This window comes from Nesoenas mayeri, assembly GCF_963082525.1.
Source record: "Nesoenas mayeri genome assembly, chromosome: 2".
Taxonomy (NCBI): Eukaryota; Metazoa; Chordata; class Aves; order Columbiformes; family Columbidae; genus Nesoenas; species Nesoenas mayeri.
In genome coordinates, this window is record NC_137543.1 from 144,005,788 (window position 1) to 144,023,723 (window position 17,936).

At 36.3% G+C, this 17,936-nt stretch overlaps 2 protein-coding genes across 3 annotated transcripts in view; both read right to left on the reverse strand.

The window, feature by feature from the left end:
* LOC308053411 (LIM zinc-binding domain-containing Nebulette) overlaps window positions 1-17,936 on the reverse strand; it is a gene marked incomplete at both ends in the record, with an annotated part of 245,672 nt that overhangs the window by 34,284 nt on the left and 193,452 nt on the right. The gene's annotated exons all lie outside the window — the stretch shown is intronic.
* The window catches only part of LOC308037567 (nebulette-like), a gene marked incomplete at its 5' end in the record, with an annotated part of 41,070 nt that continues 35,540 nt past the window's right edge, over window positions 12,407-17,936 (reverse strand). Inside the window, 4 exons of the mRNA XM_080339410.1 lie at window positions 12,407-12,597; window positions 15,513-15,623; window positions 16,590-16,697; window positions 17,761-17,865. Of these exons, the coding sequence (XP_080195536.1) occupies window positions 12,469-12,597; window positions 15,513-15,623; window positions 16,590-16,697; window positions 17,761-17,865 (453 nt within the window). The 3' untranslated portion in view covers window positions 12,407-12,468. The remainder of the gene's footprint in view (window positions 12,598-15,512; window positions 15,624-16,589; window positions 16,698-17,760; window positions 17,866-17,936) is intronic.

Genomic DNA, 17,936 nt, shown 5'->3' on the forward strand with positions numbered 1-17,936 from the left:
TATTTGATCTGCACAATAAATATTACAAAATGTTAGCAATGTAAAGAAGATACAGACAAGCACTAAAACACAACATTTTGCAATCTCTCCCTCTCACAAACTGCACAGCCAGACCACATCTATCAACACTATTGGCCTGAACAGGAATAGCTACACTTAATTTCTGAAACAGGCCGCTGGAGTCTCCAATGCATCTTGCTTGACACAATGCACCAGAGAGTGCATATAACAAGTCTAGTATCCTAAAACTCTTACAGCAAGAATATACACCACATGGGATGGTGACTATCTACATGATCATTGTGATGCTGCATATACTACTTGGAGATCTGCATCGCTCTGACAAGGACTTGTCCTGCTATGATCTTGCCAGAGAAGACTACCTGTCCATTTTAGAAACCACACATTTCACAGACGTGTTCTTAAAAAGGTGAATGGCTTCAAAGTCTAATTCAAGTTCTGTAAAAAGACACATAGATGTATCATGGACAATACAGGTGTTTAGATGGATGACGTCTTTGACGATGCTGTCAGATTTTCACTTGCTTTTCCACATTTAATCTCTTCTAAACAGCAATATGTTTGGATATGGTAGACCCTGTAATTTGAAAGCAGCACAGAACTAGAATTTCTTCAATTATACACAATATGCACCAAAACTGGATTCAACTTGATGAGAAAGAACTGAAAGGCTAAGTGGACGTGGTACTAAAAATAAAGACATCATATTTCTGGTTTTCTATATGCTATCCAGAGGGATCATCTTGGACAAATCTGTGCATTGCCTTTTTCTTACTGTATACTAATAAATACCTCTTTAGTATTCAGCACTTTCATTTTCAAATGTCTTACACCACCAAAAACCAAACAATACTTGCAGACCATCCCATCCTTTACAGTGATATGGCATGCTTTCTTTTCCTTTGCAATGTTAATAAAACAGCAAAATTCACAAAAACATTCAAAATTCTGCATGCAGTGATGTGCAACAGTTAGAAATATTTTTCAGTAGCAAGACTCAAGGGAGGAGAAGTACAGCATAATGAATCGATTTGTACAGTTTTATATAAATGTGGCGTACAAAATTTCTGTTAAACACATTTTAAGGCTGCAAAATCAAGGACTCAAAAATGAGAAACTGATACAACTTAAATGTAAGCTTAGTTCTGCCTCTTGTACAAATATGCTCCATATACAGCTTTTAATATATTTTATACTACTTCATTCTTTTCCTCTTCAAGTGCTTCATAATCTTTATGTGTTATCAAAAGCTGCTTTTCTCAAGAGAATTCTGCCTCATTCATTACACATAATCAATGACTCTTACTTAGTGAGTTGTTTGCATGCAGACCATGACTGATGTCAGGTTTTTTTAACTGCTCTAAGGTCCTGCTTTGATGACAGAATTACTGATTTCTTCAGGAACTTTTCTGTGTTGCTCCTTGCTAAAGCATCTCAGATTTTCACAGATACTAATTCACTAATTTTGCTGTGAATGGAGGAAAAAGGGAATTGTGACAAGGAAAAGTATTATTTTTACTAGAGAGTACAGACGAGTAACAGCTAATATGGCTACAGAACTTTGAAAAACATAGGATTATACAGCACCTGCATTCAAATGAGAATTCACATTGAACTGTACTTTGCAGAAGGGAAAACCAGACCAGGTTCTCTCCCATGGCGAAGTATCAAAATCATTTACTTGGGCATTGGATCACCAGGTCTAGACACAGGGACTTGAATTCAGGTTCTTGCTTTTGAGTATTGACATAGTGACCTTAATAATACCTCCTTAAAGTACCTCTTGAAGAGGTAATTTCTCATTATTTAAAAAACTGCAAACTTACATTCTTTCATGCACCTTCACCTTAAATGCCTTGTGGTTTGTTTAGATTGACTGCACAAACCCATGAAAACAATCATCATTTGTTACCTCCATGGACACCATCATTTAAGGAAAAATATTTGACCAAGGGTACCTCAGACACACCCGGACAGCCAGGGAGTCATGAGTCTAAATGACCTGAGTTCTGCTTCAGCTCTTCTGGAAGGCAGCTTTCCCCACACTTGGCCTCTCCACTTTGTCCATGACTAAGCCCTTCTACACTTTCAGTTCCTCATCCCTGGTCTCTTTTTCTCCCAAATCCACTTTACCAAATGTCACTTAATAGATAATTTTCTCCTCTCTTCTCCAAGACATGGTACATCTGGACAGTGCCAATATTTTAACACGGACAAAACAACTTGTTTTTCTCTAAGCTCATACTTGGAAACTGATTTGGCTGAAATTGATAAATAAAACCAAAGCAGCCTGAAGCATAGACCAGGAATGGAAAAATTCAGTCCAGACAGTTTAGGACTGGCAGAAGTACTGAACCACTGGAAAAAAAGGGTCTTTTAATAGAGACTATTAGGTAAGCTTAAGAATTGGCAGTGCTACTAGTCCTTAACATGCTTCAAAATGTCGATTGCTTGAGTTTTAATCAGACCTCAGCTTTGTGGTGTTGACTGACATATCACAGTGGTTTCCTCATGGATTTCAAACAAACAAAAACACAATTACGCTCTTCCCCCAAAAGCCTTCTTCCCAGGGCTGTGCCCAGTCCTGCCTGTGCCTCAATATAAACAAGGTGTTTTTTAAATTCTCTTAGGTATTTGTAGCTTCTTGGTTCAGATTCAGTCACAGTCCATGGGTCTGATGTTTGCTTTTAAATTTCTGTGAGATCTTGAGTCCAACTATTCAGGAGGCTTCTACTTCCAAAAACATCGTCAAAACAGGTGAGATCAGCTCAAGCATCTCAACTGTCACCACCTTGTTTTTTGGGATTTGAAAACAGAACATTCTCAGTTTTGTCTACAATATATATCATCTGGAAGAATTTGATCACTTTCAGAACATGATGCAATGGACTTTTTTGTATGGCTTGGTTATACAGTGCACGTTACTTTGGTCTGGTGTTCTGGGTTTTTTTGCACTGCAGGTGTGCTTCACATTCCATACTTTCATGTAGCTCAGAAAATAGTTTTAAAACTGTCCTCCTTCTGGCTTAATTGAAAGCTATACCTAAAAAGTTTAAATCTAATGGAGTCAAATTGGGATAATTTACCCTTCCATTGGGACTCCCATAAACTACACAATATAATTTCCATCCTACTGACATATAATTTAAAATCTCCTTGCACATTGCTTTTAAATTTGGCATTCTACACTTTTATTAAGTATTATACGAGACAAGCAATCTTAAGTATACTATAAGTAATAAAAAGTATTTATAAAATATTAACTCTACACACAGCCTAGCCATATATAGGCCATGCTACTTACATCATACCACTAAACCACTGATGCATTTTGTGTTTCTTTTGATATGCTTTTGTTTACGTGTGCTTACTAGCATACTGATCCACCTTTCATTTTCCTCTCTTCACCACCATTTAGAATTTCTAAAACAGCAAGAGCACTGCACACTATTTTTCCATTTCACTTTTTAAGGCATGGAGAAAAAGCATGAGAGTAAGACTGCTCTTAATAAGCCTGTGTTTGTGTGTGACTGCTCTTGAAATAAATGTCTGTGGTAACTGGAGGTCAAATAGGTAACAGGAGATCAGAGTTTTGTTTCTAGAACACCAGTACAAATCTGGCTTAACAAAAAAAAAAAGAAAAAAAAGAAAAGAAAAGGCACGGCATGGGGTTGGAAGAAAAAACAAACAAACAAAGCGACAAATGAAAAAAAACCACCCCACCGTTGAATTAAGAAAACTCACAGCTTCCCAATCAGAAATGCTATTTCAGGACTTAGGACCCATGATTGCTTGCACTGAATCTTCAGATTGCACTGTGTCTCACAACAAGATGAAACATGATGGACGGAGCAAAGAAAATTTCCAAGGAAAATATGAGTTTTTCAAAATTTTATGGAAAGTCCCTACGTGACCTTACTTTGGTGGGAAATTGAGTATTTACAACTACTTAGTAAACAAGGAATTTCTAGTAGAATAGGTGTCCAGAGTCCATAATTTGGATTTCAACTAATATTTAAACACAATCTAGTGTTACCTTCAAACTTTCTTTTTAAAAAAAGCATCTAATATCAGAAAATGTCATAAACATAAAAATGGCCCCAGAGGACTCAACACCAAAAAATTCAAACAAGTGATCAATGCAACTACAAGTGTTTTCTTGCTTGGCAGTCACTTTTTCACTTTTTTCCAAGTTTTGTCACATATTTATCAGAAAAGCAAGTTCTACTTGTAGAAAACTCTCATTTTGATATTTTAATCTTAGTTGCCCATTAAAGTACTGATGACATTGGGCATCCATCCATCCACCAATCCATCCAACAACATCAATTCAGAACCAGTCCCATGACATCCACAGATCAATGTGTCATCAGGATGTAAGGAGGCAGAAATCCTCCACCTTTTCACATAGCTCAAGTCTGGACACCCATTTTCCCCTTCTTGAAATGAAAACTGTACCAACCCCTATGTAATACACGTGGACTATACAGGAGCTTTACAGATTTTCTTTTTTGTTATACAATTTGGTCCCCTCACTACAAGAAAGACACTGAGGGGCTGGAGAGAGTTCAGAGAAGGGCAACAAAGCTGTTCACGGGTCAGGAGCACAAGTCTGATCAGGAGCAGCTGAGGGAACTTGGGCTGTTTACTCTGGAGAAAAGGAGGCTGAGGGGAGACCTTATTGCTATCTGCAACTGCCTGAAAGGAGGTTGTAGCATGGAGGGGGTTGGTCTCTTCTCCCAAGTAGTAAGTGATAGGATGAGAGGAAATGGTCTCAAGTTGTGTCACGGGAGGTTTAAGTTGGATCTTATGAAAAATTTCTTGACTGAAAAGGTTGCCAGGCATTGGAACAGGCTGCTCAGGGGAATGGTAGAAAGATGTGTAGACATGGAACTTAGGGACATTGTTTAGTGGTGGAGTTGACAGTCTTAGGTTAACAGTTGGACATGATGATCTTAAAGGTCTTTTCCAACCTAAATGACTCTGTACTTTTCTAAATTGCGAATTACAACTGCTCTTCAGTCTGTCATATCAGGAAATACATTTCATGTTTCTCACTCTAGAAAGACAAAACTCTTTCCTCAGTTACTTACTTCAAAGTTTTTCCTATTTTTCATGATGCTTTAATTTGAAACTCTACCTTTGGACATGGAAGAACTACACTAGAGTGGAGCTCTAACTCTATGAGAATGGAGCTCTATATCCAAAATCCAGTGAAGCAGTATTTGAATGAGATGTGTGATGTAAAAACATAGAATTTTTAGTATACAAGATGGAAAAAAAATTGACCACCATTTACTCACATAAGAATAATTAATGTTAATAACACTTACCGAACTAATATTCTGTTGATTTTTCTTTACTCTTTCAATCTCTGGAGTCTCTTTTACAGCTGTGCCAGCTCCTACTTCCTTCTTATAAAATACCTTCATTTCCCCAAAAGAAAAAGTAATTATGAGACTGTTAGCAATGCAAGTACAAGTTCTCATAAAAGGGCTGGGCAATTGTCCAAGTTCCAAATTGGTCTGGCTATAAATCTTGCTAAGAAAGCACATACTTGAATTTTTCATAAATCACTCAAGTTATCAATAACTATAATAACATCCTGTTTGTTTTCAACTGCAACCCAGATAATCTATAATCATTCTTTAGACTGACCTCAAACATTTTTAAGTATTTGTAATGATAGTTTTAACTTTGGAGATAATAATAAAGTTTAGATCATAATCTATAAACATTTACAAATACAATTTTATGCTTGAGTAATCTCATTTCAGTGTAATTGAATGTGCGTGTACATGCAAGGTTTGAATTGTTTTTTAATCTTCAGATCTTAAAATACTCTGAGAAAGGAACAGATATTATTTTAAATTTAACAAACTAGAAAATTGACATATTCATGACAAAATAACCAGAACAACCAGATCTACACTGCAAGACACGCATTTTTTTTTTTTTTTTGTTTCTGGGTTCCATCCAGAAAGCTGAGGACTGCATCTAAAAACAAAGCTCACTTCTGAAAATACACACATGCTCTTTATACAATTCTCCTCTCTATTTCACTTGTTTCAGTAAAGGATAAAACACAAAATCCATCAACAGAATCAATCGTTCAAAGTTACTGAAAGAGACTAAAATAATGGCTCCACAAATTCTAAATGTGGCTATAATTTAAATAACCATGGAGCACCAGCTCATGCCTCAAAATTCCTAAAAAAGTTTTATTTGAATTTCAGTATCTGGTGTCACAAATGTTGCTATTCCAGTAAGTATTTCCAGGCTTCTATTGTAAATACAATTCAGATCCTGGAGCTCATAAAATAAATCTTTACCATTTAGTATTTCTGCCTTTCTTGAACCAAGATTTTAACTTTTTTTTTCCCTATCAATAAACTATTATCCTTGGTGCATTTCTCCTATTTCCTTGAAGGTCTCTGTAACCTAGGGTGACCAGTACTGCCGAGTATTCTAGAGAAGAGTGAATTATTTATGTCCACAAATCCTGTTTTAAATATTCAGAAAACCTTTAACAATTCAGAATTTTCTTTTACCAGGTGAGAACAAAGACGGTTTATGAGTAAGAACTTGAAAATTCTTCTGCACCAACATGCCAGTGTAAGGTAGGAAGATTTACACAGTGGACTGAACTAAAATATACTTTTTCCTTCTACCAAGGAAGGAGTGGTAACAAATGTCACAGAGGGGAACTTTTCTGTGAAAGCGATGACTGTGCAGTAAATATTCTATTGTAAATCATCTGCCAAATGAGCTAGTGAGCTAAAAGCAGCACTGACCTTATCTGCAGAGCTAGCCACTTTTTTTTTTGGCCCTTAAGGCAGGAAAATATGTAAGACAAAATCCAAAAATCAGAAGCCTGTTAGGGGTCATTATTTTTTTTATACTGGGGCTAGTCCCAGCTATATCATAACTTACTAAAACAGAAATTACCCTTACAATCTCAATTGCAAAGAATGCTGAAAGATTAAAACATAGAGAAAGGGAAAAAAAATGAATCATAGCTATAAACGGCTTTCTTACATTTGGAGTATCCAGTTCAGAACAGAAGAAAGGATGATAAATAAAGAAAACATAAATCACCTCAAAGACAAAATATTTTTATTCATATTAGCTAGTACACTAACAAAGGGGATAATTGTCAGCCTTGGCACTGAAGCTCAGACTGGCCTACAGGGCTGCAAGGGGTTCAGATGTGTCAGAGGCTTGACAAGGTTTAATGAAGTAGTGGAAGGTTACTATCTGCCTGGTATCTAACTGTTAGAGAGCCCGCACTGCCAAACCTGCTGACCTATTTGAGGACTTCTTCAAAAGCTATCAAAGACTGGAGCAGGGAGGAAAGCAGATCAGGAGTGGATGGCTTGGATCCCCTGTTACATGGAGTTTCAGCATAGCACATTAGGATGCCAGTGACATGATGCTAATCACCATCACACCATGCAGCAGAGCACCATTCAAAACCAATAGGCAATAGATTATGAGAAACAAAATTGGGGCCAATGGACCCGCCAACAGCTCATACTAGAAAGATGTAGCCTTCAGCTGCACTCATCTAAAGGAAGAAAAGGAGCAGGTAATGGCTGGAAGATGTTACAGGAGAGACTACTGCCTGGAGCAGCCTCAGAGACTTTCCTTCTCTCTTCTCCCCACAGGCTCCTGCTGCCCAAGTGAAGCTGCACTGATACGGATTTGCTGTGAGTAAACACCCATGAGGAAAACTAATTGACCTTGCACTTGTGCAGAGCTAGAGAAGCTGAGAGTATCTCTGAGATAAAGAACAAAATCTAAGCAACTTGCATTCTTTTCTCTCAAATAATTTACTTTATTAGTATTGCTTTGTCTACCATAAAAAAAAAAAACCTCTGACTGGACAGTCTTGTTTCTGGAGGCTATATGTACTCCTCTCCTCTATTATATTACAAGGAAAGCCAGAATTACAATGGCAGAATTAATGGGCCCAAAAAAGGAAATGAAACTGAATGCATCTCAAACTGGGCAATTTTTAAAATTGCTCATAATTTATATTTAGGGATAAACTGAAACTTAAATCTAGCATAAAATTTAAAAATATATGCAGTATAACATAAAATCATTATACATAGGTATTTATAAAACCTGATCTGTTCTAATTTTATACCCAAATCTTGATGTTCTGTACATATGATAGGAAACAGATGAAAAATCTTACATGTGCAGTAAGAAGCCTTACATTTTTTGTCCTTTTAAATAAAGTACTTCCTGGGCCTTGAAAAAAGCAAAAGGAGCTTCATTTAAAAATAACTGTGGCTTGGCAAGGTAGAATAAGTGGTTTAGCAATTCAAAATAACTGTGTCACACCTAAAAAAGCCAGGTATTTTTTTTACTGAAAGAAACGAGTGATACAGCTTTTGGCAGGAAAATGATGCAAATGGTTCAAAGGACATTTACTCATAAATTCCCTATTCCATGCTGTGGCACAAGAGAGGCTATTTAAACTGAAAAATATCTGAAAAGTTGCAAGTGAAGAGAGAAGCACTATTACTCACTGAACTGATGTTTTTCTGAGTACTTTTTATCCTCTCCATCTCTGGAGTGTCTGGGACAGCAGAATAGCTACAGAGCATCTTCTCTGCTTCATCTTTGTACATTTTCTGAAAAATAATTTGTAAATGCCTATTTCCTGGTTTCTTGGGCTCAGAATATCCAAACTGCAACAAAAGATGCTTATTGCAGATGAGCCTCAACATCCTTGTACAGTGTTTATTTCAACCTCTGTTCTCTGTGCTGTTGTTATCATCATCTGTGTGGGACATCTGACACTGTGCCCCACACTGAAAATATATTTTTTTAATATATGTATTATAATATATATTATATGTTCTCCCGTCATCTTCTCAATTCAGTAATGTAAAAAGACCTGCAAGCAGATGTAAACAAATTCAATTTACGTGGCATGACAGGCTTAAATACAAAAAAGAATCAGGCAGTAGGACTTTTTACTACATATAAATTAATTTAATATGGGTGTGAAAGTCTCTACAGAGCTAGAAAAGAAGTATTTTGTGCCATATATGTCAAGCACTTATTGTTACACAGAATTAAAACATTCAGCCTTTGAACTATGCCTACCTGGCTTGCTATTTCTGAAGCCCTTTTGACGCGTTGTATTTCAGGAGTATATGGGCCAACTTGCATTCCTTTTCCTATAATTTCAGTCTCCAGATCCTTTTTATATTCTTTCTGAAGGAAAAAGAAGGAAAAAAAAAAAAACCCCACACATAACTAATTCCACCATTAATTGTATGTGCTTTCTTCAAAGCTAGTCTGACAGCACTATTGTGCACTACTTATTCCTTTTAGCCCAAGTATGTTCAAGAAGATTTTATGTTTTTAACATTTCATTGTGTTTCACTTCCAAATAAGAGATTCGTTCTGTACTCACCTGGCTTACGATTTCAGAAGCTTTTTTGGCTCTTTGTATATCAGGGGTATCCATGCCCACTTCCATGCCCTTTCCTTTGATTTCATTCTCCAAGTCTTTCTTGTATTCCTTCTGAAAAGAATAACATTGGAAATACTCGTGTCTGACAGCCAAATTCTTTAAGGTTCCCACTTTAATCTGTGTGATTCCTCTGAAGAGCATTCTTAAAACACCAAATAACTTTTGATTCAATAGCATTAGCTTTGTAGGACCTATCCGTGAGATGCCTACACTGTAGCTGCTCACCAGTGAAAAATTCTTTTAACAGGCTGCTTACTTCAAAACCGATGCAGCCTTTCACATTTACCTGTCTTTGCAGCTTTGGCAGCCACAATCACAAACTCATGCAGACAAGGCTTTCTCCCTCAGTTGTGTTTTGCCAGCCTGGGGTCATAAGGCTTTAGCATCTCTCTGACTCTGCTTACCATTTGGCCCTAACTCAACAAGCAGCCATTTAGACCTAAGACAGTAGGGCTCACAGGTACAAAACACAGTCCAGGCGAGGCATGGGTCATGAGAAACAAGTGCCACCTGCAAAAGATGGCGGAAATATCAAAGTTCTGGGAAGTCTTAACTTTCCCTCATATGCTGATTATGCAGCTTTTAGACTCTATACAGCAAAATGCATCAGGTATTTGGTGAAATCTGTGGTATTGCTAATGCCTACGTTGGTCACCACCTGAAATTCTCAATGACAATAATTTGTTGCATTCTGTCAAATGGAAAGCTCACACCAGGTACAGTACTGACCATGCTTGCAATTTCAGAAGCTTTCTTGGCTCGTCTTATCTCAGGAGTATCTGGACCAACTTGCATGCCCTTCCCTTTAATTTCAGTTTCCAGGTCTTTCTTATATTGTTTCTGTGAAGATAAAACTTCATACATCATATTCATAATAGACAGAGAGTTACAGGTAGTTTTTGCACAAGAGATCCAATTCAAGATTTAGTGGCAATCAAAAATCTCAAGAGTCACAATTCTCTGGGCAAGCTTCTGTCAGGAAAACACGTAACAAACAACAGGAGGAAACCTTTAGGAGATGTTCACTGAATGTACAAAACTCTATCAATGAATTTTTAATTTGGCAGTGTATGGGGGGAAATCAGTAAATACAGTTTGCTACAATTATCCTGTAAAGTAAAAGGGAAGTTTAGTTCTGCAGAATGCGGTGTAATAAGCTGGTACTTGGTGCCAGCCTAACTGAAATACATTTTACTTTTGAGAAAATATTTTATTTATGAAAACACTACATGTTAGAAATACCATAAAGCATTGTTGCTGGTGAACTTTCAGAGCAGGAAGTTGTAATTTATTCATTTAATAGGTCTTTGCTGAACCACAGCCATTAGGCAAGTGGCAGTACTCATGCATGATTGCTGCTTTTTCCTCACAACATAAATTATAAATAACGAATAACCAGAAAACAAAATGAATATTTGATCTTCAGCTTGTCCAAGCAAGGATATATTTCTTTTTCATCAGCAAACATATGTAATGTAATGTAAAAATGTAATACTGAAATATTGTATACAATGATTGTACTTTTTTTTTAATTCAAAATTAAAATATTCTCCGACAGTGCAATTTGTGCTACCATAGTAGTAATTGCTCTTTTTGTATTCTAGCTTATCTCTGCCCGTGGAAAACAGGTGTTTTTTTCAAAATAAATACATATAATTAAAAAGTTTCCGCTTACTTTTCTTGTTTCTTAATTATTTGTAGGTTGTACATGAGTTAGAAAGAAAAAGGAAAACATCCTTCTACTCAATGCAATGGTCTGATCACTTACTAGAACAAGAGCAAGATGACTTTCAGACTTCCATTTGTCTCACTCTCATGTGGAAATAAATGTGATAAAAAAACTCTCAACTTCACAAACCACAGGTTTTTTGCAAAAAGTGTAAGTTAACTTGTGAGAAGACATCATCTCTCACTTCCTCTGTTAAAGGTGGAGTGGCAGATGTTTCCTCCCAGCTCCGTATTGTGTAAAACATCAAGAAAAAGGTATTCTTGGGAGTTACAGCTGTATATTCCTGCACTTCTTTACAGTGGTCAGACTGGCTCTGTACATGACATTCCTGCTGGTGCTTATGGTTATGTATGTACATGTGTGTGAATAAACGCAAGTACATATCCACATATATTAAATTAATAGAAAATACATAAATACATAAAATAAATATATATATTACTCTCAAAGAGTGACTCCCTGAAGGCATGAGGTGCACCCTGAGCTTTGCCTTCGCCCTTCTCTCCCCACACCCTCCAGTCCCACTGCTGCTCCCAGGCAAGAGATAGTATATGATCACGGAGTCTTACACTCCCAGCTCTTCAATGGGCGTAGGTTGCACACTTTTGTGCTCCCACATAACCTCCAGAGCAACTTAGACCAACACAGTTAATACTGAAGTTCAGTTCTAAAAATATCCTCTGGAAGGAGCCTTCACTTGTCTGTTTGCATTGGATGAATCGCAAGCTCAAGAAAATCCATTCTTCAGGAGCAACTCTACTTTTGAAAGAAGGTTTTCACAAGTAGAATAGTTTGTCTGAATAAAAGATCTTTCCAAGATGCCTGGCAGTCATCAAGAATATTTATTTTCAGATAGCAGGTATGTCATTCCAAAACACTAAAAGTTATTTCATTGACCTTTATTTACCAGTCTGTTAAGTCAACCTTTTTCCACTACAGTACTAATTATACTAGCTGAACAAATAAACAGGTGGAAAAGAAAATCCAGTTTTAAATGCTGTATCTACTGATCCCTCTAACAATTTCCATTGACCTTTTAATTGTCTGAAAATATGAAATATTTGTCATAAGTTTTTTCCAGAGTTTTTCTATATTCTTAAAGCAAAACAGAAATAGTCCTAGTTTCAATACTTACATATTTCATTGTAGATTAAGTAACAAAAAATGTGAATATTTTCAGCTGAGTATAACAAAGAGTGAACTTTCTGTGACATCAATAACCTTAAGTAGCGTAACCTACCTCATTTAGTATCTGAGCTGCGTTTTTCACTCTAATCAAATCTGGTGTATCTTCAATCACTGTCATTCCTTTTCCTTTCATCCCTTCTTCCAAATCTTTTCTATACTCTTTCTAAGGATTAAAAGAAAAGAAAAAAAAAAAAAAGAAAAAGAAAGAAAAAAAGAGAGATTTCTCCACTCAATATTGTGTACAAGATCTTGACAAGAAATGCCACTTATCAGATGTCTGTAGGGTCTCTTTGAAATTTCTATGAAATATAAATTAGCTGAAGTACGGGTTTCAGAGTTAAAATAGAATTTGAAATTATGAAATCAAAAGGTATGACATTGAAAAAGTGAAAAAGTTTTAATGCAGTCATGTATTTTCCTGTTGTTCTCTTGACAAATAGTCCTCTCCTACACTGGGCTGGCACATTGCTCAGTGGCCTCAGCTGCCTCTCTACAGACATTTTCACTGCAGTAGCATTTGCTTTTACAGACCAATATATGCTGTGCTGCGGTTTTTACTTCTGTTCCACTAATGGCATCAAAATCAGGATGGATGCCCTGAATACTATAGTACAACCTGCTCAAATGACTGCTTAATAAGTTATAATGTAGAAGCAATATTCCTACCATAACACTTCTGTGCCCCTCAGACACTGTGCTGACACAATCTATCAACATTTAGCGACTGCAGCCTCCGCAGTACTCAAATGTTCAGTATAAAATTAAAAGCATATTAGAACTTATCCGTGGAAATTCGATTCTTTTTCCTCTTCCCAACTCCTAGCGAGCTAATATAAGCCTATGAAGTTAAAGATCTTAAAGTTTTGTAAGGATTTTTAATTGCTCTTCCCATCTCCAGGTTTGGGTTAGGCTTTTTTAAAGTAAAGAAACTAGAAAAAAAAAAAGAAGAAAATATTTTTCAGAAGGATTTGTATAGACATGAATTAATACTCCATGTATTAAATTTCATAAGCAGTAGTGACCACCTTTATCTCTGTATAAGCTTTTTATTTAAACAAAAGAAAATCAGGTCTTTTTAAAGAAGCTTCTCTTTATCATCAGGATGTCCTACAACAAGCAGGAAACAACTTCTATTGATTTAAAATCAGTAAATTCACCTATCTCTTCTGGAGTTGTTAATGTAGTTCCAGAGAAGAAAGTTGTTATTCTTACCAAATGTGAAATATTTTCAGAATTCTCTACAGTGGGAAGGTAACAGAATAAGCTGGTAATTGAACAAATAATTCATTTTTTAATAAGGTTTTATTAAACCTCCAGGTTCTCCTTCTTGTTTGACGCAGTATCTATCTAAAGTTTATTATGAACTTTCACACAAAAATTCTGAGCTACATCCTTGACTATGAAGAAATACATTATTTTGCTGAATCTTGAAAGAAAATCATTAATTTGACCTATGTAGTCTTTGGTTTTGGAATCTGTTCCTCGAGTGTGGACATAAAATTATGCAGTTATGCATTAAAATACTGTTTTCATTTTCTCACATTCTTCCCCTCTGGCTTACAAGCATGGTTTACTCCCTACACAACGAGTCATAAAACTTGAGGTAAGTATTAGGGAACATCTTAATGCATGCACTATGGAGGGAAGTTACATCAAAATTTTCAAAGATGAACATTCACAGCACATCTGCAACTGTGCATGCACTAACCGCTTCTGTGGACATTTAGCATGCAGGAAGATTAACTCAAGGAAAGGCAAGTATTTGCATTTTTCCCTAGTCACTAGGCACATGAGACATGTACACACAGAATGATACTGCACAAACCAGACCAAGCTTGAGACTTGTCTATCTGACATCAATGCTTATCAGAATAAATTATGTATTAGAAGATGAACAAAGAAGTATCTGAAAATAAAATATTTTCTTTACCCATATGAAATCTACCATAGACTGGGATAAGTTGTTTCAAAAAAAAGGAAAGGAACAAGGTTCAAAGTTTTTTTAATTCTAGCATCCTCAATTCATTAGTCTGTGCCACCACAAAAACATAAATTCTTAATACAATAAATACAAAAAAGGTACTGTTGGCTCTAATATTCAAATGGAAGATATCTAGCAGCTCTGATATTTATAACTACAAATTCTGCTGATACATTTACTTTTCAGTTGGGTCAAATAGTAAGCCTAATCTATAGAATGAACCAATACTCAAATCTAACATGAAAACAGTTGTGTATAACAATACAAAAAAACTAAAGATAGAAGGATTTTTTGGTTATGGAAAAAAAAAAAAAAGTTATTTAATTTACAATTCCACATACAACTGGAGAGCATTCAACAATTCTTAAACAAACAGTGGGCATGCAGAAAACCTGCACTTTCTAACAAAATGTGCTTAAAGCAGATTATGTAATATCGCAGCTTTATTATCAAATTTTGGTCTTCTTTATTGTTATCGGTAACACGTATGATAGATAATAATTTCAATTAAATCAGTTAAAAGTGACTACACACAGCTCAAGGCATCCATAAAACCACAACAGACTATCATAAACCTGAAACAACTACTGAAAAGGAAAAACTGCCATTTGGACACCAATAGAAATCCTCCTTTCCACCCCTTCATCTATCTGGAAAGAAAACTCCAGGCTGTCTCCAAATCCCTATCAAACAGAAGTCTTTTGCAGCATGCCTGGAAGGTCACTAAATTTGGGCTACTTGAGCCCAGGCAGGAAAAAAATCCAAAACTGAGGCCCTTAGAGAGCATGTCCTGCCAACTACTGATTTTCTATGGAGTCATCTGATTTGTTCATTTAACTGTTTTTCTGCTTCAGGTGTGCCAATCTTTATAATTTCCTTATGTTCGTAAGGAAACTTCAAAAAGTATCAATTCTTATTACAGGACTATTCAGAATATAAAATGACACACCACAATTTTTACTCATCAGGTCACTTTTGTATTTAGCTACCAAGTTAACTGGAAGTTGCTCAACACTCAGTAGCTTGTAGTGATGCTGCTTTTGGCCTATTTATAACTTAACCACAACAACAACAACAAAGAAATAAAAATCCTCTACCTCTTTCAGAAGGTTAGTGACTTGTTTTATATGCAAGAACTCTGGGGTCTTGTCTAAATCCATGGAGGGCCTTCCTTTGATCTCTTCTTCAAAATCTTTGCGATACACTTTCTGTTGAAGCAAAACCAACAATTAGTGGTACATGCATGTGCATTTTCAAGCATATTTCAGAAAGAACACTGTAAACAGATCCAGAAAGAAGCCATGCCGTAAATTCATTATCACATTATTAAGCAACTTTATTACTTATTTCATTACTTAGATTATCTATACAAGATACACACAATTTAGACAAAAATACATACAGATGATGTTTCCAAAGAGAATGTTTAAGCTGATCTATGAAACAGTTTGATTGGTTGTAAAAAGAGAAAACAAATGGCAAACAAGGTAATGGTTTTAAATGCATAAAAGTTTGTACCAAGAGGATGAAATAATCTTTTTTGCACGACATAGAGCAAAAATAATGGAATCAAACTGCAGCAAGGGAGACACAGGAAAATACTCTCAGGATGGACAGTAAAGCACTGGATAAGCTTGCCTGGGAGGTCACAAAACCTCCTCCATTGGAAGTTTCCAATAGAAACTTAGAAAAATACGGCCTGTCATAGGAAAGTCAGTGCTGTTCTGGAGCCCGGGAACAGTTCTTCTCCCTTGCTGAGCTCCCCAGGCTGAACGGGCAGGAGCACATTTCAGTTAAGGCACAAGGTCACACTGGGTTTTGCAGCTTCACTTGTTCCCACCTAAAAACCCTCCCTCTTTAAAGATGGAATTAAAAGCAAAAGTTAAAAATTTGAGTAATCTCTGATCCGAATGACCTCTTGAGTTTCTTCTCAATTAAATGATGGTACATACAATCCATGTCTAGTGTTTGCATCAACAGCCTTTTGAGAAAAAACCAATTTGAAGGAAGAACTGTGATACAGAATAGCAAAGGGAACTACTCAGTACTAATTTGACCATATCCTCCGTTTATAAAACCTTTACAATCTGTTTCATCCATTTTCTTAACCTGAGCACAGGATGTTGTTAGCTTCTCTGTTGAGAAGCTAGGGTTTTTTTGCTATTTTTACTAACCTCACTCTGCATCTTTTGAGTCTCCTTTGAAACTTGATACATTGGTGTATCCACAAACTCCAGCATTGATTTGCCTTTAGATTTTTCATAATTCTCTTTGTACTTGACCTAGGAAAATGAAAATAAAGGCTGTTAAGAGCTAAGAGAATGTGAGATCTGATTGCTTGCCATGGTGACAGACAAATCCTGTTTTAGTCATATTCCTTAGAGGTTTTTAATTGGAAGATTCCTCCCAGATTTAACATGTTGGAGAAATAGGGTGGCTAGACAAGGAAGTTTTTTCTGGAGTCATTTAGTCATTTGCTTCAAAATGTCAGACCTAAAAATTGTGAAATTTGAAGATGGCTGGAGTGAGGAGCATCAATCACAATCCTTGAACTAATTGCATGATTTTGGCTGAATGACCTATGTCTGAACAGCTGGAAGCTTTTCAGTAGGATCCTCTGTTATGTTTCTATTAAACAACACATTTAGTATAAGAAGAAAATCTGTGCCACAGCCAGGCCCCACAGGTCTCTCTTTCAGGCTCAGGAACAGGATTCTGAAATGCACTTTTGTTTGTACCTGTAGGAAGGAAAAGGGAGGGGAAACTACTGCCTCAGTAGGGACCAGTCTTGCACCATCATTCCCCTCAAAGCTACCAATGGCCATGACCTTAAAGCTAACAGTAAAATCACATTGAAGGACACAAAGTTCAGAGACCAGCTTATAACTTTTTGCAAACTCACAAAGCAAATATGCTTTGTTTGGAAACTGGGAGAAGCTTTCTGACCTCATTCATTCACACTCTCTTGATTAAGATGGGCAAACACATTGCCTATCTCAACCAGTGTGGGGTATGATGGAACATTCTACAGAAGCCATAAAGGAAAGCAAATGGCTACAAAAGAAAATATGATATTCAGAATTAGTAACGTCATTTTAATTTATTTTTCTTTTCAAAAATAGTGATGTCTGAATTTGAGAAAAGCGTTAAGAGTATTTTTCCTTCTCACGCTTCTGCACTAGGTTTGGATCCTGCAAAAACACACTCCTCTCTCCTCATGAGGTGCTTCTTGTTGAATATGCACTGTACATCACTGTAATCTGTCATGCAGTTTTGCACCTGATTTAATCACTGTTAGAGTACTGCATTTTTCTCTTTGCAAGATGTATTTATAAGTGTGTATACCTGACTTTGAAGCAGTGCATTTTCTTTGTGATGAATTTGTTCAGCTGTATCCCGGGTGAAATGATAGAAGCCCTTGCTTTGCATAAATGATTTCTTATATTCATACTGAAACAAAAAAATATCCAAGAATGTTTTCACTAACAAAATCCAGAAGGTTTTGTAATTTAAATACCATT